The sequence below is a fragment of the Pogona vitticeps genome, chromosome 3 (assembly GCF_051106095.1).
Source record: "Pogona vitticeps strain Pit_001003342236 chromosome 3, PviZW2.1, whole genome shotgun sequence".
In the NCBI taxonomy this organism is placed as follows: Eukaryota; Metazoa; Chordata; class Lepidosauria; order Squamata; family Agamidae; genus Pogona; species Pogona vitticeps.
Genome location: NC_135785.1, coordinates 204,088,571 through 204,111,587, shown reverse-complemented (window position 1 = coordinate 204,111,587; position 23,017 = coordinate 204,088,571). Strand labels below are relative to the sequence as shown.

Here is a 23,017-nt window from a genome sequence, read left to right as displayed (position 1 = left end):
GAAAAAGCAACTGCAGATTTAAGAATGAATAGTTTGAGATTGTAAAGGTAATTATCAGTTCTGAACATCTGGACTCAGTATTGGAATTTGCTTTCTCTAGCTGGCTGTGCTCAGGCCACTCCCCAATTTTGCTGACACATCTACTTTCTCTTCTACCTTATTTGTATGAGGTTTTATAGGGAGTAAGCAGACTTACTGAAGTCTGAAGGCAGACAACAAAGGCAGGTGATTCATAGATTCCTTTCTTTGAGGAATAAAGTTCTGCATTTCCATACTTTGTGCACCTGGCAAAAATGTGAGTACCTCTCCTTGCCTTGGGACCAAAGAACTGGAGGATAGTTCAATTTTGCCAGTTGTTTTGAATAAGCTCTTAAATCATAGGTTATTAGAGGACAGTAGCTTCCACTGCTTAAAATGATCCTCTAAAGTGAGGGAATCTGGCACCATAATTGGACATTAACTCTGCAGTGTGCTATTGCTAATAGTTTGGGAGGGACTAGAATTGGAGGAACCTATTATATTTGCTCATTTGAGATAAGTTACAACATTGTCTTCTAGGAGGCAAAATAACCTGATGATAAGGTGCAGCCTCTGCCACAGCTGGGAGAATACTGACATTACTTCCCTTCTGCTCTGAGTTTAGGCAACGAAATATTAGCCTGCAGTTCTTAAAAACAGAGAATATCAATCAGGAAAAAGTAAATATTTTGGGAAAACAAAGAAATTGATGCAGCTTGTATTGAGAGAGATTGCAAAGTAGAATGGTCTCGGTACTGCATTGCCTTGTATTGTTCTAAAAACTTCTTCCAGAATATGCAATATTATGTCCCTTATGCTGCACTTTTTGATAGTATACAGTGGTGCCTCGCACAACGAGTGCCTCACACAACGATGAATTCACATAACGATGTCTTTTTCTGATCAAGTTGCTGCCTCACACAGCGATGTTTCCTATGGGGGATTTTCACATAACAATGTCCCTATCCCCTCATTTAAAAGTGTCTTAAACTGTTAGGAAACTGTTTTAAATGCTTGGCATCGATAGTCCAGCTTGTGAAAGGCATGCAAACTTAATTTGGTGTTGTTCTGAGTCTTCGTTCATTTTTGCTGATTTTTTTATTTTTCCTCATTGAAATGTATTGGAAAATGAACGAAGACTCAGAACAACACCAAATTAAGTTTGCATGCCTTTCACAAGCTGGACTATCGATGCCAAGCATTTAAAACAGTTTCCTAACAGTTTAAGGCACTTTTAAATGAGGGAAAAGAGACATCAGAATGCCATTGAAATGTATTGAGTCGGCTTCAATACATTCCAATATAGGAAACATTGTTTCACTCAACAATGTTTCCTATGGGGATTTTCACTGAACGATGGCAATCCGTTCCAATTGGAACGGATTAACCGGTTTTCAATGCATCTCTATGGGAAATGGTGTTTCGCAGAATGATGTTTCACACAGTGATGAATTTTTTGGAACCAATTAACATCGTTGTGCGAGGCACCACTGTACTTGGAAAGTGATGAAAAAGTTGTTGCTGTATCTTCAATGGCAATGCAGCAGATAAAGTTTGAAGACAGTCTTAACTGATCAGTTAAAATTTTGTAAAACAAAGTATTCTACAAATCTTTATTGCATTGTAATATTACCGTGAACAAGCAAGGTACTCTACACAACAATTTAATAATGAATTAAAGTGACAAACTGTTTGCCCGAAAATAACACCTAACCTGAAAATAAGCCCTAGTATGATTTTTCAGGATGCTCATAACATAAGCCCTACCCCAAAAATAAACCCTAGTTAAGTGAAACCACTCCCTCCACCATTGTGCAGCAACCAGAAGATGGCATGACTGTATTTGAATAAATGTAGATTGTTGTACATGAAAAAAAAACATCCCCTGAAAATAAGCCCTAATGCATTTTGAAACAAAAATTAATATAAGACCCTGTCTTATTTTCGGGAAAACACGGTACAAATATATATGACATCACAGGACAACTCTCAGCTTAAATATTTGCTTCATAGACTGTCCTCTGAAGGCTCTGATGTCTGTAAATGTAAATGGTTTTATAAAATCATCAATAACAGGCCTATTTACCTTACAGATATGGTGGGGGAAGCCCAAAAACATGCAAGGGTTTCCAACTGACCCTTAGACATTCTGACTGCAACGATCAGAATGAAAGCATTTCTAGCTCACCTGATTCTTCATTTCCCCACAACTCTTTCTTGCCGAAGTCCTTCATCCTGGAGAGATTCAGCTTGATGTGAATTTCAGTATACCATTCAGATTTGGGGGTAAAGAATATAGCTAATTCTGGTTAATGGAGTATTGCACTAGCACACGTTCCAACATTTACATCATTTACATCTCTCTCTCTGTGTCTCTCTTTCAGTCCTTTGGGGGGAAAATGATAGTCTTGCCACAGGTTCAATTAGAGAAGTTAAAAAATATACTTAATGATTTCTCCCACTTCCCCCTTTTATTTGGAATCCAGCAGGTCACATCTGAAGACATTCCTTTCTTACAAACATGTAAAAAATAGAAAAGCAGGAGCTCTGCAGTAATTAGAATACAGGATCTCCTTTGCCCTGAATCATTCTTAAGAATGTGATTTTGCATTAAAATAATCACAGTCAGTCTGTATATGTCTGTCAGTAATGTCTCAACAAAACTTTACATTATTGAGCGTGGTGGGTTTTTTATATATATACTGAAATCCCATGAGCTTCATGCTTAGAAATCTGTTGCACCTTGCCAAACATATTAGTATTTAATCTCAATGTTAAGGCATGCTGTGCTAAGCAAACTAAATGCGAGCTCTTACTGCATTTTTTAATTTTCATAGGTATATTGTGCCTTTGTTCAACATAGATCTTGCAGCAGAATTGAACATTTTTGACAAATTACTATTGGGTAAAGTTTTAGATTCATACCATAGATTTATACTATAGGTTTTAGAAACATTTGAATTTATTTTTTCCATGCATTACAAAATGGCTGCTTTCCAGAACCCTGCAAATGGTATTTTTGTAAGAGTCCTTAGCTGAACTTTCTGATCATATAATCAATGTTTCAACCTTTGGCTAATGAAGTATAAGACATTACTATGCTCATTTGTGCTTAAGAGCAACATGTGATCTTGAAAAATCTGTGAATCTCTTTAACACATTCTCCATACAATGGAACAGGAAAACCTGCTGATTGCAATGTAAATTTAACATTCACTCTTATGTATATCAGAGAGCCACAATATGTACAATATGCACAATTCTGTTCTATTGAAAAGATAACTAAATACAGCAACTTGGAACAGAATATTTAAATCAGTTCACTTTCCAAAAATAAGAGAACATACAAAATGTGTAATACATGGCAAAATAGAAAACAACCAAAAACTTAAGTTATATTTACATACAGGACTCTCTTAACATGATGAAGAAAATTTGTATGCTTAAGCCCACAATTCTTCTGTTCTTCCAAATTTGTAGATGAGGGTGCTATAAAAACAGAAGTTTAGATCTATTATAAGCCAGACATAATTTCCATCTTCTTGCAAAAAGATAACATATACAGCATAGTGTGTGGCATTTTAAGAATGAACGCCTGACACACATAAATGTGTTGGAGTTTGATCCAGATTGTAATGAGGATCTAAATTGTACCTCAAGGATGCAGTCTATTACATATTTCTGGAAACATGATCTAATGGTCACTCAATCATCCAATAGGTCTCCAACAGTTCTGTTAGCACAACCTTTTACCTCTGTCATACCTCTGTCAGAAATGCATACAATTCCAAGGAAATGGAACAAAATAAATGCATGCATATTTTTAAATTTCCAAAGGAGGATATTAGCAAAACCAAAATGAAGTACCAAAAAGAATCCCTTTACATAAAGCTTGGTTAACACACTTGGTAAACTAAACAGTTTTGACTCAGGAAACCCTTTAACCAAGCATCATAAGAGTTTGAGGAAAGGCATTCTAGCACACAGAGGAGGACACTTATTTAGCTAACATAATTCGTTAGTATATGATCACATGTCCTTTGATCCAGCACATTCCACTACGCCAGACCTGGGAAAAGTGCGGCCCTCCAGATGTTCCTGAACTGCAAATCCCAACATTCCTTACTGTGTGGGCAAGGCCCAACTCTCCTCACTATTGGCTGTGTAGGCTAGGCCCAAATCTCCTCACTATTTGTGGTATTACTTACCTAAAAAATATCAAAGCATTTTGAAAAAACACTGCTAATCCTGGGTAGACATTAATATCTAAAATATAAAAATGCAAAAATATTAAGATAGGTCTGAACTCACCAATACAAAATTCCACAATTACCTTCTGATATGAGTATAAACACTTCTTTTTGAAAAAGATATTTTATGGTGTTAATCACTTCCTATTTCAAATAGCAAGGCTTTGTTTCACAGAATTATACAATGGAATCTCACCCTCTGCTTTACCCACTGTCTCATCTCTAAACTATACTATTTCAAATGCATACACAGTGCTTTGGACTTAAACTGGACTGTATATAGGTAAACAAAATGTTCACGATTTCTAAATGCAACAGTATTCAATGTTTAAGATATAGGATGAAACCAGAAATGATAATTTTGTATTTTCTGTGTTTATTATCTGACCCTCTCCATAAGCACACAAATTCCTTTTATTCAGTGCTTCAGAGCCAGAAACCACCTATAGCTAAATGACAGAAAGACATCTGCCTCCTCCAGCAGTGCGTTCAGTTTATGGTTGAAACACAGGAGAGGAATAACGCAGCTTGCTCATCCAAAAACATGGCTTGATCCCTTATAAGAATGCCCCTTTCTACTCTGAATTGTAGTCATGCATGTACAACGAAATAAGCATCAAGTATCATTAATAGAAGTGTTAACGTTCAAAAACTCCATCAAAGTACTTAGTATTTTCAAAGATGCCAATATGAAGACACAAAAAATGTTAAACAACAAATCACATACACATGGCTTACAAGTGAGACATTTTTTTCCCAAGAAGTAAGTTAAGAATATATTTAATCTGAACAGAAGAAAAGCATGTAGAGGTGTCTTGTTTAAAACACAGATACTTAAAACCAAGGAACAATGTTCCTTTGCCACTTATCACATTTGAAACATAAGATATGACTCTTACTCTGAGTAACGTATGCTCCGAAAAGAATCCACATGGAAGCGATAAGTGAGCCAAACATCAACATGAAGCCAATGAAGAGCCACACACGAGCACCTGCAGGAACATAATGAAACCAAGCACTCACATAAAAATTTCTGTAAATGAACACCACCAATGGAAAGGAGCATATTAGTACAATGCAATTTAATAATAATAAAGGAGTTAGATGAACGAGGTTTGAACGCACCGCCTCTACCACAACATTCACAGCATTAAGTTTGGTACAGTCATTGCAAGGTACTATACATGCTGCAAGAATACTGTGGGAATTATGTGACATGTGGCTGTCACGAAGATTCCTGGAAGAGTGCTGAATAAAACTGCAACAAAACTAAGACATTTCCAGAATTCATTGAAATTTTAACCATCATTTGTTAATTCTGAAACCCTAGATTTCCAACGAGTACTAGGAGTCACTGGTTAAAATTCAGTTGGCAGAGATGTACAGTATAAATGCTGATGATGCCATCAGCAGATGATGTTAATGGTTGTTGTGGGTTTTTCGTGTTCTTTGGCCGTGTTCAGAAGGTTGTTCTTCCTGACGTTTCGCCAGCCTCTGTGGCCGGCATCTTCAGAGGACAGGAGTAGGAACTCTGTCCCCAGTCCTCTGAAGATGCCGGCCCCAGAGACTGGCGAAATGTTAGGAAGAACAACCTTCAGAACACGGCCAAAGAGCCCGAAAAACCCACAACAACCATTAGATCCCGGCCGTGAAAGCCTTCGCAAAGATTATGTTAATCTTTAATTTAATTTAAAGCTTCCTATTCACCCCCCTCCCTATTTCCAAACCTCCATAAGAAACTTTTTTTTGATCTAAGGAAGCATTTCAGAGCCCAGTAGTGGACTATTAGCGGCAATTTATGGATATCAAAGACTTCCATTCCCTGCCTTAAAGCTCCTAAAGGCTTTCCCAGGTCAGAAACATTCCTTCAGGATCCTCTGAATCTTAGCTGGTGGATAACGTTACTGCCAACTGTTGATGACACTGGCAGCATCGGTGCAGCTCCACCAACTGGATAATGAATGAAACAAGATTCCCACACCATAACCTTCTAGCAACGACACAAGCATAATACCTTGCATGCTAACTTGCTGAGCTAGGGCATGCCTCACCCTCTGCACGTACAGCAAAGTTTCAGATCAGAACTCAAAAGTTTATTTGCATAAGAAGAAATATTCTCACCTGTTCTTCCTAAACATCCATCACCATAGCTGTCTCCTCTCACCTGAGCATTTGACACAGCATTTATCCTGCAACACAAATAAAGCTTTTTAGCTAAAAGGCAGAAGAGATTGCTATATGCTACCTAAAAATTAGAACTTCAAGGTAAACCCTGTCTATTTTGTAAGCTATTTCATGTTTGCATTCTGCCCTCTGACTCCACAGATATTAAATCTAAACAGATATCAACACAAAAATGCTACACTAAACAGTAATTAAAATCAGGAGTCCAGCATTCATTCGTTGCTCTCTCCCACAAATATTAGATCTGTAACTTTTGTTTACTAATTTCTGTGCAGGTTACTAACAACAATTCTTAAACCTAATTTCTAATGCGGCCAATGATAATGACTAATAAATAGCAGGAAGAAATCAGTAAAGCAGGTAACTACCCTGTTTACCCAAAAATAAGCCCTAACCTGAAAATAAGCCCTAGTATGATTTTTCTGGATGCTCCTAATATAAGCCCTAAACCAAAAATAAGCCCCAGTTAAGTTAACCACTCTTCACCATTGTGCAGCAACCAGAAGATGATGACATGACTATAAAATAAAACATCCCCTGAAAATAAGCACCAACACATTTTTTGGAGAAAAAAATTAATATAAGACTCTGTCTTATTTTGGGGGGAATATGGCAGCATGAGGACACATGGTGTGTGTGTGTGGATGGCAGTTAGACAGTACCACAATCCTGGGATGTCCCTTCTCACTGTTTTCACTCCTCAGTGAGTTACATATTCTCCAGGCAGCCACAAGGCACCTCACTGGTACATTCAGTTTAATACCCAGCCACTTCTTTGGTTAGCTGTTAGCCCTAAGGACAACAACCCCCACACCTTTCCAAAGTATCTGGGGTTGCCCCTTTATCTGTGCCAACCAGACAGTGCCTTCTAGCCCAGTTGGGGTGGTTGTTATTCAGTTTTCAAGTGAAAAAAAAATTCTTAATGTAAGTTTTATTGTCTTCTTATCTAAGTCTTGGCCCTGCATCACCTAAGCTACATATGTTTTACACTTTTTGTCCTGACTGCTAACAATTTTTTTAAATTTGACCTATAGATGAACAACAAGGATTGTTTTTCTAAGAATTAAACAAAAGGGGTTTATTAGGGAAACACAGGTATCAGGATAGAAAGGGAAAGGTAATAATCTATATAATCTTTTATAGTATTTTCACACACTTTCTCATTACCTTCCCTATATGTTTAACTTGACACTTAGCTGTTCCTACACACTCCATACTATGCACTATATCCATAACTCCTTTCCCCTCACTATCACAAGACAGACCCTGTCTCTTACCCTAACCCTCAACTGTCATCTCTCAGTTTTTCTTATGTCTCTAAACAGTCACATCTCAACTTCACTGATTCACAAACACCCCTCCACAGAATTCTAATCATGATAAGCAATCACCATCCAGCGAATCAATGTGAAAGAAAAAGATACGGACTGGAAAATCTTTGCAGGTTTCCCTTGTAAGTTATCTTTTTCTGTATGAGGCAATTACATGTAAATGCTATTGCAAAATATGGAACTATCTTCATCTATACTTACATGAAAAAAGCTAATGTAGAAAACACTCCACAAGTATGGAATGCATGGTTCATCTCTTCTGGCTTCGGGTAAACTACTGCTGCATCTATCATTATCCACCAACCTGTAAAAAACTGCAGAACAGATTATCATTAAACTACAAGAGAAATCTACAAAAAGGTCACCCATGTAAGACAACTCACTTCTCTTCTTACTCCAACACTCTACTGGGCTTGTAATTTATGGATCCCAACAAGCCATCCCATAACAGATGCCAGTATAACTACTATGGGATGTTTTTCTTTCCAATATCCAGAAATATTAATGACGTCTCCTGAAGCAGGAGGAGCTTGCTGCCATTATTGTTATCAGTACAGAGACCATAGTGTAGGTGAGTCAAGCAGTATGCATCAGAACTAATGGAATGTCACTAGGCAAATATGACTTCTACTTTTCGATGTGTGAGATTGTACAGTTCACCACATGGACTTAACTGTAAGTAGCTGCATTTAAACATACAAAAACGGTATACAATAAATATAGTATTAAAATATAATATTAAAATTGCATAACCTCATACTCCTTTATCATGTAAATATAGGACTGCAAAAAAATTACATTTATTTTGTAAAAATAAATATTTTCATTCACTAGCACAGAAGACACAAATGTTTCTCCATGTTCTTTAACACACTAAAGAAATAAATCATACTAAACACAATAAAGAAATAAACTGTACAAGAATCAAAATTTAATATTTCATAAGATTACTTTCCAAAATTGATTAATCTGAATCTATACTACACTTCCATCACTTTATAGGAAGAAGAAGTCACTTGGGAAACCAACTACCACTACATAACATTTACAAAGTACAACTGGAATAATGCCAAATTAACCATTACTGCAAGTACAGTGGTGCCTCGCTTTACGATTGCCCCGCATTACGACGAAACCACTTAACAACAATCTTTTTGTGATCGCAATTGCGATTGCAAAGCGATGGTCTGAGTGGGGGAATTTCGCTTTGCGATGATCGGTTTCCTGCTTCGGGAACCGATTCTTCGCAAAATGATGTTTTTTGAACAGCTGATTGGCGGTTTCAAAATGGCTGCCGGGTGATTAAAATGGCTCCCCGCTGTGTTTAGGGATGGATTCCTCGCTATACAGGCAGCGAAAATGGCCACCGTATGGAGGATCTTCGCTGGATGGTGAGTTTTTATCCCATTGGAATGCATTGAACAGGTTTCAATGTGTTTCAATGGGGTTTTTATTTTCGCTTTACAATGTTTTCGCTTAACGGCGATTTTCCTGGAATGGATTATCATTGTTAAGCGAGGCACCACTGTAATGCTAATCTAACAAACTTATGTTAGCTCTATTCTGTCGTACAGCAGTAAGTGGTTGCTTCCCGTTTTAAAAAAAAGCACCTCATTTTGCAGCTCATATTTCTAGGGCATTTGCTGGCAAGATAAGGACACCAACCCAAGTGTCCTTCTTCTGGCTGGTCTAGCAAGACTGGCAATACTTAAAGAGAAATGGCTTGGACATGGGCATAGGATGCAAACAAGAATGGTCAACTAACAGTGCAGGATTAAACAAGGTGGGGTTCCCGCCTACAAATCCCTCCAGGACACATATACAAGTAAGTACACAGCACACAGCCACCTAAGGCTGCAAACCTATGCTTAGCTTCCTGGTCCCCACTGAACACAGCAATTTTTGCTAGCTGCTGGTCAAAGCTCCTATATAACAAAGTCTTCAAATTAAAAAAAAAAAGATTTATAATTACTAGTTGGTTAGCTATGGCAAATAGGAAGAATTTCTGACATCAGTCTCCAGGTTCAAACATACAGTTATAAGAGATTACCGTATTCTTACTGTATGACTATGAGAAATAGAATGCAAGTCATTCTTTACCTATAAAAGATTACATGTATGATATGACATTTTCTGCCAACCTAAAACTGATTCAGATCCTCTGATGAAATGGCATTAGAAAATAATCAAAGTTGCTGAAAAAAGATGGTACAAATTCTTACAAAAAATATTTGCTGCACATTAGAAGATATTAAAATCAGAAAGAAAGAAAGAAATTTGCCTCAAAGAGACTTATTTGGCATTTGTTGTCTGTTTCAAGTCTTACCAAGATCCCAGCTACCACTGAAGCAACTGTATTTCTTCTTTCACTCCAATCAATACACTCACATTCAGGCCATCGGAAATTGTCTAGGAAACCTGCCATTTTCCAAGTTTGGTTTGGCTTCTTTATCTGTGTTTTTACATCAGATTTCCATAAACTCCTAATCCTAAACAAAAAAGAACAAAATGATCAAGTGGAGCTACTTTCCATAGACTATTACATTAAGTTATATCAAATACAAAGCAATTAGCATTAAGACAATATAGGCACAATCTGAAATGTTTTTTCAGACTTCCTCAACATGCATTTTATGCAGAATGCACTATTTTAAGAGTCAGCAGGATATTATCATACTGATGCATCTTGGCATATATCTTGAATCTAATATAGTGAGAAAGCCTTTGTCACACATTCATATTAGCTAATGACTATGCGAACCAGCTACGGAAGTTCAGAAATAACAAACAAAAGCAAACCAAAGTTAAATATTGTAAACATGCTTGCCTTGGAATAACTCAACCAAAGTTTAATTGATGTCTTTGTGAGTAATATGAGTAAATATATGTAGGATGAGGCTGCAACTCTTACTGATTTCAATTACAAAACATGAAAGTTAATTTTCCATTAAAATAATTCCCTCCAATTGTTTTTAAGCATTCTTACCACACAAGATGGCATTCTTCAATGGAAACAGTTCACACAATTAATTATTATGCTCTTGCTTTTTCTGGCATTTTAAAAACATCCAAAATAAGTAAAGAAGCTGTTAGCTAGTTGCGCCAATTTGAGGTGTTTAAAATTGCAAACCTTTACACTCTCAACCACCACTCTGATGGCAGAAAGTGAGGAATTAAAGAACCTCTTAATGAGGGTGAAAGAGGAGAGCGCAAAAAATGGTCTGAAGCTCAACATCAAAAAAACTAAGATCATGGTCACTGGTCCCATCACCTCATGGCAAACAGAAGGGGAAGATATGGAGGCAGTGACAGATTTTACTTTCTTGGGCTCCATGATCACTGCAGATGGTGACAGCAGCCACTAAAAGACGCCTGCTTCTTGGGAGGAAAGCGATGACAAACCTAGACAACATCTTAAAAAGCAGAGACATCACCTTGCCGACCAAGGTCCACATAGTCAAAGCTATGGTTTTTCCAGTAGCGATGTATGGAAGTGAGAGCTGGACTATAAAGAAGGCTGACCACCAAAAAATTGATGCTTTTGAATTGTGATGTTGGAGGAGGCTCCTGAGAGTCCCCTGGACTGCAAGGAGAACAAACCTATCCATTTTGAAGGAAATCAACCCTGAGTGCTCACTGGAAGGACAGATCCTGAAGCTGAGGCTCCAATACTTTGGCCATCTCATGAGAAGACTCCCTAGAAAAGACCCTGATACAGTATTGGGAAAGTGTGAAGGCAAGAGGAGAAGGGGACAACAGAGGATGAGATGGTTAGACAGTGTCATCAAAGCTACCAACATGAATTTGACCCAACTCCGGGAGGCAGTGGAAGACAGGAGGGCCTGGCGTACTCTGGTCCATGGGGTCACGAAGAGTCAGACACGACTTAACAACTAAACAACAACAACACCTTCAACAAGCTGATGGATACTCTCCATAAGCAGTTTGCTTTCTTTTGGAACACCACCTTGGCCGTTATACCAGCTTCTACAAGAGCAAAACATTTAGCTGCTTTTGACACATTGTGCCAATCATCAGAATGACAAACAAGCCAACTCTCATTGACCAGTAAACCTTCAAATCACCCCTGAAGAAATCACTAACTTGTCGAATGTTTTGAAGGGAACCTTTAAGTAAGCATGGCAACTCTGTTTATGTAAAATAATCTGATGATGCAATAAAGTGAATGCTACTGATGCTTTCCTCACATTATTTTTGCTCTTCGTGATGAGTATCCATACGTGGTAGTCACTGTCTCCGAGTGTGGTCTCACAAGTGGAACCGGTTTCAGGAGACGGAAAGATAATATGAATGATGATGTGGGGCCAACTGCTGTGTGCACAATTAAACTGGAAGGGTGTGTAAGCGCAGCCGTGGGTGAAACTCGCGTCCCAACCATAGTATTCTCACATCTCATGTCATTGTGTCTTAAACACTATGGCAAGCGAGCGAATGCGAAAGTGGTCGGCGAGGCCAGAAATCCAGCCCTACGGACGGGAAATCCTCTGGCTCAGAGAGAGGAACTGAAAGAAGAGCGCAAAGCTGAGACCAGGGAGGAGGAAAGGGTTGGGGGGGGGGTAAAATGAGAGGGTTAGACGGGAAGGGGAATAAAGTAAGAAACTTTCCAATCCCCTACTTTCCAGTAATTCTCTTAACATAAGGTGAAGCCCCCCCCAAAAAAAATACACGAAGGACCCCACACAGTGCCGAAGGCAATGGAGATCTTCGAAACGCCAAAACCGAAACTAAGGGCAAGCTAGACGTCCTTCGCCCTGACCATTAGCCTCATGACCACCAAGAACAGGGGGTGTTGTGTTTGTGGGGGGGGGATGTTAATGGCCGGGGCCCTTCCTGAGGCCAGCGCCCCCCACCTCGTAAGAATCACCAACACTTTCCCCCTCAGGTTAACTGAGAAGAAGAGGAACCGGGAGGTGGGGGTGGAGGCGCCCCAAACGGCACACGGCCTTTTCCCGAAGTGCCCTCATCGTCTGGGAATGGGGGCCGAGGGGGAGAAAGCCACCCCTGCCCGAAAAGAAGCCGCCCCACTCCTCCCCCCCCCCCACCCGCTCACCTGCACAACCCTCCGCCGCTCCATCCACGACCCCAACCTGGCCGGCTCTGCCAACGGAAGGCGTGGAAAGAAGCGACGGGCGCCTCGACCAATCGGAGGCCGCCGCCCGCCGCCCGCACGGCACGGGGAGAGCTCGCTCCGAGGCTCCGCGATTGGGCCGCGGCCCGGCGCAGGCTGGCTTGGCTGGAACCAAGAGTATCGCGAAACTTCCCAGGGTGGCTCCGCCCGCGCGCCCGCCCGCCCGTCCCGAGGAGCCGAGGCCCTCGGCGGGCCCTCCGCTGCTTCCTGGAGGCAGGCACCGTCAAGGAGAATGCGGGCACCCGAACAGGTTTCTTGGGAATTTGACCCTTCGCTATTTAAAAGGAACCATTTCAAGGGAACGTACGTCGGATTTGAATTCAAAGGGGCGCGTACATTTTACACGGCGGCATCCGTCTGCATCGGATGAGCTAGCAAAGAGGACACTTACCAGTTGCATGCAATTTTTCGCTTCCGCAATCGGACGTAAAATAGGCTTCGTCTAGGATTCTCATTGCCAACCTTAAATTGTGGCTAGCGATAAGGATATTCAAAACAACACGGCGCTAGCCCCTTAGTGATGGAATACTAGAGCATTTATCCAAATATATATGGCTTCCCGCCCTGTCCCCCATTATGAATATGGGATCTTTTTACTGATTAATCTCTAGCAGGTTCCCCCCCCCCCAATTCACTCACATTTTTATTATGCACCTGTGTTGTTTTCTTACTGTCTGGTCCCACTCCCCTCTACTTCCATGCTTCCAGCTCCTTGGTGGATTTCTGTAGCATATAAGGAGATACAGAGAAACATTGGGTGGCTTTTTAAAAACTGAGCCATTAACTGTTAACTGCCACAAATTTCCTATGTGGATGTAAAGGCAACATAAAAATATGTTTCTAAAATGAATTGCATCTAAGTATATACAATATATTTTCTCCACTTCCATTTATATTGTTGCTGTCCCACAACCTATTCTGGCAACAACACCCACTGACAGCGGCATTAGGCACCTTCCAAGATCCCTTACGAATGCGCCTTACCGCATTTCTGTAATAAAGTAAGTTCATACAATTGTTCCTCATTGGTTGAACAGGTTTGTTGTGTTTGTTTATTCCTGGTTGTCCCTAGAGAATGTGTGCCCTGCCTTTCCAGTAGTCTAGCTGCTTTTGTGCCCCTTCACGGATTGCTGCCTTGTCGTGCCGAAGGGACTTGAGTAACTCAGAGAAGCTATGGGCTATGCCGTGCAGGGACACCCAAGACAGACAGGTCATAGTGGAGAGTTCTGACTAAACGCGATCCACCTGGAGCAGGAACTGCCAAGCCACTTCAGAATCTTTGCCAAGAAAACCCCATGAACAGAAACAAAAGGCTAAAAGATATGACAGGTTGGAAGGCATCCAACATGCTACTGAGGAAGAGCGGAGGACAAGTACAAGTAGCTCCAGAGCTAATGAAGTGGTTGGGCCAAAGCTGAAAGGACACTCAGCTGTGGACGTGCCTGGAAGTGAAAGGAAAGTCCAATGCTGCAAAGAAAAATACTGCATAGGAACCTGGAATGTAAGATCTATGAACCTTGGTAAGCTGGATCTGGTCAAACATGAGATGGCAAGAATACAGTGGAGTCTCAACTTACGTTCGGCTCCACTTACGAACTTTTTGACCTACGGACTTCTCCGGCGGCAAAGTTTCACTTCGACTTGGTGCTTTCCCCACCTCCCCCTTCCAGTCCGTAGGCTGCAGTCTAAGCCCCGAAAGCCCAAAGCTGACAGTGGTCGCAGGTGGCTTTCGGCTTTTCCCGCCTCCTCTCGCTCGCAGCTTTGGAAGCTGAAAGGGCCCAGAGGGCACCGGGGACAGGAGACAAGAGGCCAGTGGGTCCAGCTTTCTAAGCCTCAAAAGCTGACAGCGGGCGCAGAGTGGCTTTCAGCTTCCAAAGCTGCAAGCGAGGAGAGATGGGAAAATCTGAAAGCCTTTTTTTCTCTGGCTGGAATGAATTAAATGATTTTCAATGCATTCCTATGGGAAATGGACCCTCGACCTACGGAATTTTCGACCTGCAGCCACAGTTCCAATATGGATTAATTCCGTAAGTCGAGGATCCACTGTAAACATTGACATCCTGGGCATCAGTGAACTGAAATGGACGGGAATGGGCGAATTCAATTCAGATGATTATCATATCTACTATTGTGGGCAAGAATCCTGTAGAAGAAATGGAGTGGCCCTTATAGTCAACAAAAGAGTGGGAAAAGCTGTATTGGGATAGAAACCCGAAAATGATAGAATGATTTCAATACGAATCTGTTTATCTAAATATTAATCTTGCACACACACAAATAATAAGTGTAAACAAAAGCAAAGTGTGTTAGTAGAAATCTGTTTATTTGATCCTCTATTTTCACAAGAATTCTCAGTTGCTGTTTACACTAGAGATTCTTCTGACAGTAAAACAGAAGGGGAAAATACCTTAACGTATTCTAAAAGTGCATTTAACAGGTAAAACAAATGACTGTCTGCTGATTTCTACTTCAAAATAAGAGTCATCCATTTTAAAAAGCTGATTTTAATGTCAGATGTTCTGTCATTTACATCTTCTGTTTTCTCTGTCTCCTTTTCAGCCTTATTTTTCAACTGGCTTTCATATATCTCCTGTGCACGTGCAATTTCTTTGCTGGCATTAAAATGTACCATCTGTCTGCTGAGAATAGGGACAATTAAGTTAAAGTCATTAACTCTTTTGTTCAATGCCTTGATGTTTTCTATAAACTGTTCACATCCCTCCTTCCATTGTGTTTCTTTTTGTGGGGTCATTGGATCTCCTAGTTTATTCCTAAAAACTACTATATCTTTTCTTAGTTTTTCAATGGTTTCCCGTATTTCTTTCTGCATGAGAATCCATTCTGGTTGGTATCCATTGTCTATCAGGATTCGGTTCAGATTGTGAGTCATAGGATCGATATGTGGACAGTGTGAAAATTTCTGCAGTGGCTTTCCTTTGCCACTAAGATTATCAAAATCTCCTTTTGCCATAGATTCCTGAATGAGGTCTTCAACCAACCGTTCAATGGCTTGGGTGATTTTTGCTTTCTTACTTTGCCTTACATCTTTAGCTAACATAGTTTCATTCATAGCAAGCTGCCTCTCCATTCTTTGCTTTCGATATTCCATGACCTGTTCAGAAGCCCGATCAACTCTAAATTGTGTATACTGCTTTTGTCTTTGACTTGGAGTTCCATAACCAATACCTTCAAAATTTAAATACTGCCTGTGTTGTGCTGCTTTAGGCTTGAATTTATCTTCCTCGTCCTCCTCTGCCTTGTCTCTTGATTTTGTTATCTTGGCAACATCATTAAGTACAATTCTATACGCTTCTTCAATTCGTACAAAAGTTGCAGAATCTGCTGTAGGTGATCCACTGTCAGGGTGATATTGCTTGGCAAGTTCTCGATATGAATTTCTGGCATCATCAAGCGAACATCCTTCCTGAAGATTAAGCAACCTGTAAGAGTCTTTAATGTTCTTAAGCCTGTGATCTGACAGCAGTCTGTGGCCATAGATATAGTAATGTGGAACTGGTTTGCTTTTCTTTGGGACCAAAACTGAAAATATCCAGAGATGGCATTGAATGTTTCTCATCAGCACCACACAGGCCCACTTCATAGTTCTCCAGTATAACTATAGTTGCAAATCTGAACAAGTCCAAATAAAATATAAGTAAATAGATGTTTTAATTAACAACAATTTAATTAAATTTAACAAGTTAAATTAACATTTTTGAGTTTCTTGTCTGTGAGAGGGTTTTAGAAGAGAGAGGTTCAGACTTGTTACTCCTAGAGTGGACCGTTGTCCAGACAGGCGGGATAAAAATCAAATAAATAAATAAATAAATAAATATTAGACTCACATTATTTATTCAGCAACAACAGAGAGAGCTGTGTAGTCCTTACACAATGCAAATGCAGGAAAGGTGATACCTTTATGTTGGACCACATGTCTCTCTCTGTTGTTGTAAATTCTGAGGATACCTGAAAAAGCCTCCCCCAGCACCACTGAGGAGAGGATGTGGATGTATGGACTCTTGACATCAACCAAGCTGGACTACAGACTGAGAATAACATCTGCTTATACACTCACCAGGTAACATATTAATTGGGATTCCCCCCTCCCAGCTTTATGATGCAGACAGCTGCATTTCTGCATGGCTTTTTTCCCATTCCCCATGCCAAAAAGGAAATGAGATTTCCTAAACAGGTGTTTTGTGTGTGTGTGTGTGTGTGTGTGTGCGTGCGTGCGTGTGTGTGTGCGTGTGCGGGGAGAAGTATATTCAGGGGCTGCCTTCTGTCTGAATAGCTGCTTGGAAAATTTCAACCTCAAGTTAACAGGCTGAAGCATTAAACCGCAGACACCCCTGAGCCAGTTGCAACCAGCTTAAGGTGACCTCACCTTAAGAAACATATCTGGCATATTATTACTTCAGAAGCCATGCTTCTGCGTTTTATAATATACTGTAATTCACAATGTTGTTGCAGGTACTACTATGGTTTTCACATTTCCAGACATTGGATTTTCCTCGCAACACCAATCACTTCTCTTTATAAACTTGTAAGGATAAAGTCCATCTCCATATAGACTCCATAAATTGTATATGCAACTCATTAAAAGCCAGTTAAAATATTCAATGCCATTTCTAACATTAATTAATTTGAATAATAAATTATGAAATATTTCAACCAGATATAAAGAGACCATGAATACTTTACCTTCCATTCTTCAATAGCAACACAGTTGTTCTGCATGTCTTGAAAGTACGGAACTCTTCGATTAGCTTCTTTTAAACAATGGAAAAAAGAAAATTCCCATCAAAAATACAGGTGACTTAAGTGACTAGCTGTACACCAATTAAACCATTCTGTTAGTTGAGCAGGGTGTATGATTAATTCCTCATATACCATGTTAATAACCATTACTTTCACTTGCTGTGCTTTTTAGATAGTTCCATCTTTGGGCATGTAAGATACAAAAGAGAATGAGGACCAGACAGAAACTAGTACTGTACATGTATTTGCATTTAAAACAGAGATAAACTGACAAACAAGAAAGTCTCATTTGTTCTGGTTGTTCTGTGGCTTATTTCTTAAAATGAAGATGGTTGAACCTGAGCTTTTTTACAATTAAGTTGTGCTACTTGGAGCCCTCCCCCCCCCCAAAAAAAAAACAAGCAAGAGTAGTTGTGGTTATTGGGAAGCAAGAGAACGGCATCCAATATGTTTTCAACTTTGCCCTTCACATGTCACATCAGTTTAATCTCTTAAGCTGGCATCCTGTTGGTACTGTGTAGTGTGAACTGGAAAACATGCAGGTTGTGTGTGCAACCTTGCCAGATGCTTGGCTATGCCTGTGTTGCACAATTGGCTGGGTAGTCAGTAATGCAAATTGGGGAAAAAAAAGAACACTTGTGCAATTGTTCTTATTTGCACAGTATTTTATGATAGAATTTTGGTCTTAAATGTTTAAAAGGAGGTTCAAAGCTGCTTACACTTTTACCTAGCATGCTATATTTATTTATTTATTTAACTTATATGCCGCCCAGAGACCTTTGGGTAGTGTGGGCGGCATATAAGTTAAATAAATAAATAAATAAATAAATAAATAAAATATGATTTATTTAAATTGAATTATTTAAATTACATTTCAGGAAAATTAGGGGATTTTCTTTGGTTTTTATAAAAGAGCTAAAATGGGAACAAGAAAAGTTTCATGTCTTATTTGCTCCTTGTCATTACAATAAATTTCACTAAATATTTGAAAGCAGAGTAGAGTTTCCCGTGGTTACGCTTTGGGTGTCATTTTCCTTTTAGATATGTCACATAGTTCAGATCATATCCAGAAATGGCTCCTTTATTAAAGAATAATTTAAAAATCTTTGCTTGATTATACTGCATTAAAAAAAACCTGTCTCCATCTTTGTTTTCTAAATTTACCAACACAAGTATATTTAGAAATACAGTGAGCCCCACTGAGTCTGACGGTTTTTACTCCAAGAAAAGTGGATAAAGGATACCGGCTGGAAGCTCTTTTAATAATAAAGTTCGGGGCAGGTTAAGGCTAACGATTTTGGTTTGGCATAAACTTCTGTGAACCCTACTAGCACAACTCGGCTAGGCTCTGTGACAGGTTATGCCAAATAAAAGTTGTTAGCTTTTAAGGTGCCATGGGAGTCTTTGTTTTTGTGGAAACCCAACTAGCACAGCTACCCTGACAGCACACACGCTGTACTCAGCCGTTTTTTAAAAAGCAACAAAAGCCATGTAGGAGACTCCTCGTTGTTTCCCCTTGGGAGGCGTGGAAGAAAGTAATTTAGATATATTATGCTTAGTGGCACATCCTACTGAAGGCAGCTAAAATACCAATACCACCACACCATCACCACCAGCCCTCCTGCCGTGGTTTTTAGTCACTGCCAACCTGAACACCCCGGCCTCGTCCTACCATTTCACTTCCCCGGCCACTGTTTAGATTGCTAAAGCCAACCCTTCCCCGAAACCCTTTGCTCGGCTCCCCGCTCTTCCTTTCCTCAGGGCAACACACAGCTAAGCTCCCGGGAAAGAAGAGTCTTGTGACACCTTAAAGACTACCAAGTGCCAAGGGGTAGCGCCGGTCGCCTCTAATATCCGTCAGATCCCTCCCGCCTCACCTCCGCTTGAGGCCCGGCAATAGGTGCCCGCCGTATTTTATGTACACAGTATTTATCGTTTTACCCTTTCACGATCGACCTTTCCATAACAGCCATCGAGGAGGTTGTCAATACAAGACCGCCCCCATGGCCAAAGGGCTACACATGTCGTCTGTTGTTCCGCTTGGGATTATGGGAGACGTAGTTCTTGCAAGGAGGCGTTTCTGCCCGCTGTTCCCAGGGAGCCAATCATTGTGGACTATACAATAGCGAGTCTGGGATGTTCTGTGAAGGGGTTCTCCGGGCGGGGAAGGACCATTTGAAAGAGAGTAAACGCAGATAATTTACCTCCGCCTCCGAGGGTGGCAGCTCCAGTTTATTAAAAATCACAAAACAATGGTAACCGAGGACAGGGGGATTATTTGTCTCCTTAGAAGCCTGGTGATTTATCATCCTGCCTGTCAAAGCCATTTTGTGTAATTTGTGCTTCAAAGTGTTCATAAAAGCCGTCTGCAGCTGTTTTTTATATACATTTTTAATTTGCTATTAACAATTTGTATAGTCCCATCTACGGTTTTCCAAAGCAAGTGTTCATCGGTGACAAACAAGACTTTTATTTGTGTTGCAACAGACTAAAGTGACAGAGGAAATCGAGACAGGAAGAGCAATACAAGGATATGTAATCTCCACAGTATTTTTCAATTTCAATACCCCCAAATATCAGTTTTTCAAAACTAGGCATTTCTTTGATATTTGGGGTAGTCTGTGCAGCACCCAGAGGTTTCCGCAAACAAAAAATTGGCCCAAGAGTAAACAAAGTTCCCTAGTTTAGACAGCCTATAAAGATTACTCAGTAAAGTTAGTGAAGTGATGAACATAGTCTTAAAAACAATGTTAAAAAATCAAGTTCACGGTAATTGGTAAAAAGTAAGCAGCCCAACAAATTCAGCTAGCAACTGCATGGAGTTTGTTGACAAATGTAAGTGCCTTGCAATTGGCTTGAATAAACAATTGGCCGCTTGCCTAAGACAAAGAATGTACATAATATGTTCCAAAAACCTAATGTTCATTTTGAGAATGTGCATTATAAAGTGCTATATATTCCCAATTCTATTGCATGTCAAGGAATTGTGGACTCTAGCAAGGACAACCATAAAAATGTGAAAGCATTTGAGATGTGGATTTGTCACAGGATGCTAGGAATTCCCAGGACATAGAGGAGGACCAAAGAAAAAGTACTGCAACCAATAATAAGATGTGTAAAATTCAGGGAAGTAGAAGACGTAAAGTCACGTAATAGGAAACAGAAAGTACCAAGTGTTACAGCCTGTTGTTCAAGGTAAAAGAAATGGGGAAAGAAATGAAGGAAAGAACTTATGAACTGAAAAACCTGGGAGACTGGTTTGGACAGGATAGATCATTATTAGACTTGCCACATAGAAAATCAAGATGTCCAACTTCCAGTACAGAAGAAACAAGAAGAAGAGTTCATCACACATTAATTAATTGACCCACAGCCTGTTTTTTTTATCACAGGAGCCCAGTTGTGTCAGTGTGATCAGCAGAATACAAGTACTTGTGAACATTTGCAAAGTGTGTCTCCTAAGTCCAGACAAATAAACATACATAAAGAAACATACATAAACAATTCTAAAAAGTTGTCCCTAACCAGCTATTTTCCCCAGGCATGGTTGCTAAACTTCCAAGTAGAAGTTCAGAGTGAATGGATGTCCAGTAATATCCTAACGGCCAATTAGAAGATCTATAACCCTGTCTCACCAAGGTCATTCATCCCAATGCATGTAAGTGTCTATGAATTTTAAGACAAAAACATTAACTGAAGAAAAGTTAAGAAGTTTAAATGCTTTTAATTACAATGGATAGGAAGGAGGTCAATTGGATGCAGTGGGTTTTAATCCAAGTAGGATGTGCTATAAATAAATATAGTGCCTTGAACTTTGCCTGCTTCCTTTTAAGCATCTTGCAGTGTTCATATGTATAGGAAGTGAATAATGATTGAACACAGTACTTATCAGGTAAGGGTGATAAAACATAATGAACTTCCACCTTGAGTCCAGGGGTCAGACATCTGAAGAACTGCTTTTCTAAAGCAAAAAAAAATCTCCATTGTTTTAAAACTATACTTTCCCCTAGGGGTGTTATTTTAAATGGAAGTTATCATGTCATAAATTAAATGATCTGGAGCTTTTTTGGTTGAGGGTTTAAATTATAGAGCAACTCAGCATTCATATCTGTATGCATCGGATCAAGGGGAAAGATTTCCGAGGCAGAATGTATTATTCACAGCAGAGACTGGAGTGCCCATCATCTTTTAACCAATAGCTGTGCTGGCTAAGGCTGAAGGGAGTTGCAGTCCACCAACATCTGGAGGTCCACAAGTGGTTCAATCCTTATAGGTTGCCAGCTTCTGAGTGGCAGATATTTGAAATAAATAGCAGGAGAGTCTCCAATCACACTCCAGATATGGTACTATCGACTCACATAGCTGGCCCCCTTTAACCATCACAGCTATGTGTGGTCTCTAGAGGGGAAAAACACACTAGATTTTGAGGAGTTTGTTAAGATTCTACAGTCGCCATCTGCACAAAAAAATAAAAATAAAAATGGGAAGGACATGTAATGTTGCAAACCTAATTCTTTATTAAAATTTCAGGATAGTGCACAGATGTTGTGGAAACATTTCCAGCCTCCAGAAATCTTGGTTTACTCATTTCTGCACAAGCCAATTTCAAGCAGTACTTCTGATGTTTTCAGATATCACAAATGAACCTTGTCATTCATTGGTGTCTGTTTCACAAACAAAATACTGTCAACTGCAAAATTGATCTTGCAATATATTGTTGCAGAATGTGAATTTCTGGTAAAATTCCTTTTTGCTACAGAGTAGAAGTACAGAGATCCACAGAGGAGAATAGCTACAAGTTCCCCAGATAGTCCACCCCTTTCTCATTAACTGGCACTTAAAGTCCCACACATTGAGACATTTGCAGCAGAAAGATTTTTTTTAATTCTTTACTTGTACTGTAGTAGGTTGAAATGATAAACTTGTGCATGCAGCTTTCTTTACTGTACTGCAACAACCAACTGAACAAATCAGCACCAAAAAGAAAATTTATTGCTTTCAACCAAGTAAAGAAAGGGAAAAGGTTCTCTTTGAAATTAAAGCCTGGAAGGAACAACTAGTTAGTGCTGGATAGAAAGACCATAAAAGTCCCTTCCAGTCACACAAACCGCAGACAACATACAAGGTTGCAAACATCACATATATGGATCTATTACATTCTGATTTTGGCAAGTTGGAATCCTATTTAATACTAGTTATTTGCTTACAATAGATCATAACCTTGACAAGTTGTTTCCATATTTTTACCTCTTACTCAACCCATTTTTCCAGTTGATATTTATTTGAGCCAGAGCAGTCTATAGTGCAATTAGTGCAAACACGTTATA

General features: G+C 39.7%; 2 protein-coding genes across 10 annotated transcripts; both read right to left on the bottom strand.

Moving 5' to 3' along the window:
* Positions 1-1,617: 1,617 nt before the first annotated feature.
* On the bottom strand, positions 1,618-19,708 carry TMEM50B (transmembrane protein 50B). Of its 7 annotated transcripts, none has more exons than XM_078388905.1 (9): positions 19,632-19,708; positions 17,634-17,698; positions 13,572-13,655; positions 10,110-10,272; positions 7,985-8,097; positions 6,390-6,457; positions 5,168-5,260; positions 4,227-4,284; positions 1,618-3,507 (listed from the first exon to the last, which is right to left on the bottom strand). In XM_078388905.1, coding segments are annotated over exons 3-9 (543 nt in total). In that variant the 5' UTR covers positions 13,574-13,655; positions 17,634-17,698; positions 19,632-19,708; the 3' UTR covers positions 1,618-3,461. The 7 variants fall into 7 exon arrangements, with proteins under 7 accessions (XP_078245031.1, XP_072850196.1, XP_078245032.1 ...); XM_072994095.2 differs by having other exon boundaries at positions 17,634-17,701; positions 19,632-19,693; XM_078388906.1 differs by lacking the exon at positions 4,227-4,284 and having other exon boundaries at positions 17,634-17,701; positions 19,632-19,693.
* DNAJC28 (DnaJ heat shock protein family (Hsp40) member C28) lies at positions 15,237-19,740 on the bottom strand. Of its 3 annotated transcripts, none has more exons than XM_072994093.2 (3): positions 19,632-19,740; positions 17,634-17,701; positions 15,237-16,562 (listed from the first exon to the last, which is right to left on the bottom strand). In XM_072994093.2, the coding sequence occupies exon 3, from the start codon at positions 16,531-16,533 to the stop codon at positions 15,397-15,399; it is 1,137 nt and encodes a 378-aa protein (XP_072850194.2). In that variant the 5' UTR covers positions 16,534-16,562; positions 17,634-17,701; positions 19,632-19,740; the 3' UTR covers positions 15,237-15,396. The 3 variants fall into 3 exon arrangements, with proteins under 3 accessions (XP_072850194.2, XP_072850195.2, XP_078245030.1); XM_072994094.2 differs by having other exon boundaries at positions 17,634-17,698; positions 19,632-19,694; XM_078388904.1 differs by having other exon boundaries at positions 19,568-19,693.
* Between the last annotated feature and the right edge of the window lie 3,277 nt (positions 19,741-23,017).